At 61.0% G+C, this 2,264-nt stretch overlaps 1 protein-coding gene across 1 annotated transcript in view; it reads left to right on the plus strand.

The window, feature by feature from the left end:
• The window catches only part of LOC104462498 (regulator of G-protein signaling 3-like), a 4,225-nt gene extending 2,333 nt beyond the window's left edge, over positions 1-1,892 (plus strand). The window contains 1 exon segment of the mRNA XM_010074457.1: positions 1,815-1,892. Within this exon segment, the coding sequence (XP_010072759.1) occupies positions 1,815-1,892 (78 nt within the window).
• The last annotated feature ends 372 nt before the right edge of the window (positions 1,893-2,264 follow it).

The following is a 2,264-nucleotide window of genomic DNA, read 5'->3' on the forward strand; positions in this document are numbered from 1 at the left end:
GTGCTGGGCCACCCCGTGCACAGGGTTTTGGGCTACTGCCATCCCCCTGCCCGCACTTTGGAGGGACTTTTCTTGGGCTGTGGCTTTTGACTAGTCGATGAAAGCCCCCCAAGGTTTCTGGAGCAGGACATTGATGTGTGATTCCCCCATGGATCCCCTCCAGCGGCAGCATGAAGCTGCCAGGTACCAGGATACCCGCACCCAGTGGCCTCGGTGCCACATCCACAGCATCCATCAAGGTGTTGCTTTATTTTTCCCTCGGGGAACATTTCAGAGGGGCTCATTTTATTGGCCCTTTTAACACCATCATGCCCGGTGTGCCTGCCCGCTCCCCTTCTTCCCGCAGCCAGGGCTGGGAGGTGGTTGTTTAAGAGCATATTGTGGCCAGGAGCGCTGGGACTCCTGGGGCGAGCTCCACTGCTGCCTTTTGTCCCCAAGCGCAGCGGAGCCTCTCCGGACAATGGGCGGAAACGTGCTCCGGCTGCACGTCGCCCCAGCCAGCCCGCCTGCTGGGGCCCTATCTGCCTGGGGAAGGTGCTTTGCAGGGGCTGCATTGTTTGGGGCCGATAAACTCCGGAAACCCGGGCGCAGAATGGAAGGAAGTGTCAAAAGCCTCGAGCCCGGAGCTGCGGGGCTGCAGAGCGGGTTCCCACGGCACAGCTGCGGGGCGGCGATCCTGGAAAGCATCCTGCAGCCTCCGGCAGTGTGGGGCTGAGCTTGGTGCGGGGTTGGGCTGGATTTGGGGCCGGCTGGGAACATCTTTAGAGTGGAGATTAGGAGGAAATTTTTTCCTGTGCGGGTGGTGAGGCAGTGGCCCAGGTTGCCCAGAGAAGCTGTGGATGCCCCATCCCTGGAGGGGTTCAAGGCCAGGCTGGATGAGGCTTTGGGCAACCTGGGCTAGTGGGAGGTGTCCCTGCCCATGGCAGGGGGTGGCACTGGATGGGCTTTAAGATCCCTTCCAACCCAAACCAGTCTGGGATTCTGTGATTCTAGATTCTAATGATCTTCCAGTCTCATTCAGGAATGGATGGATTACTAAAGCCCCTGTGCTGTGGTGGTCCCAGGGCTCCCCTTGCCTGGCTGCAGGTCTTATGGGTCAGGGGCTGTGCTGGTGCTGCCCAGAGCTTGCGGAGCATCTGAGGTCCCCTTGGCTTTCCCAGTCCCCCCCAGGGCAGTGGTCAGGGAGTAGAGTCCTCTGGGTGCTCCTTGGACTTGACAGCTGCCATGATGATCATCACTAGAGGATCTTTAAGGTCCCTTCCAACCCAAGGCACTCTATGATTCTATGCTACAATTCAGTTCTGGCTGAATCACTCTGATTTTTCCTGCCTGGGGACTGCTGGGGGACCCCTGGTTGATTTTGGGTGCCCAGCCTGGTTCTGGGGGGACAAGGTGCTGTGTGGTCTGGGGAGGGATCCCTGTGCCCTCTAAGCAGGAACAGGAGCATCAGGAGTGGGGGTGCGGGTGTCCTCCCCCAGGAGGGACCGCTGTCAGCACCTTGGACCTGGGGGGAACCTGGGCCACCAGCCAGGGTGGGTCCTTGGATGCTCCAGGAACAAACACTGTGGGCTGAAGGTGGCACACGATGGGGGGGCAGGTTCCCGTGCCAGGGCAGAGGGGACCTTGTCCCGTGGCATTGCCACAACCAGCTGTGGTTTGAGGGGAAGGAGCCCTGTGGGTGCTGTGGGTGCTGTGGCTCTGGGCTGTGTGGGCGCAGGGACCACAGGGGATGCTGGCAGTGGTGACACCCAGAGTGCCACTCTGGACCTGCGCTGGCCTGGGGATGCAGACGCTGTTCTTCTGTTCCCTCCCAGCTGAGCGGAGCCGAAGCTGAATGCAGCTGTGACGAAGGGGACGAGACCTCCCGCAAGAAATGGAGCAGGAGCCTGTAAGTGTCACGTCGCGGTGGCATCAGAGCATACCCGGACTGTTTGCTGTGCTCACACACCTCGTCCCAGCCCTGCTGGTCCAGGCAGCCCTCGGGGTCCCCCTGTCTGGTTTCCCCGAGCTTTGCCGGGAAAAAGCAGCAAAGACACGCATGAACTAAGGTCTCACTTCAGACAGGGGGTCGTGATTTTCAGGGAGGAGGGTGGGAGGTGCCTGGGGGCATTGCCCAGCCCGGCTGGGAGCAGCCCCCTGTTTGCGTTGCTTTGGCAGACAGGGCAAAGGAGCCGGCTCTTGCTGGTGGCACGGGGAAAACGGCGTCCCTGGTGCTGGGAGAGCTCAGCTCTGGCAGCACTGGGTTCGGGGAGAGGCTGTGCCAG

Source organism: Pterocles gutturalis, unplaced genomic scaffold (genome assembly GCF_000699245.1).
Source record: "Pterocles gutturalis isolate BGI_N339 unplaced genomic scaffold, ASM69924v1 scaffold19707, whole genome shotgun sequence".
Taxonomy (NCBI): Eukaryota; Metazoa; Chordata; class Aves; order Pterocliformes; family Pteroclidae; genus Pterocles; species Pterocles gutturalis.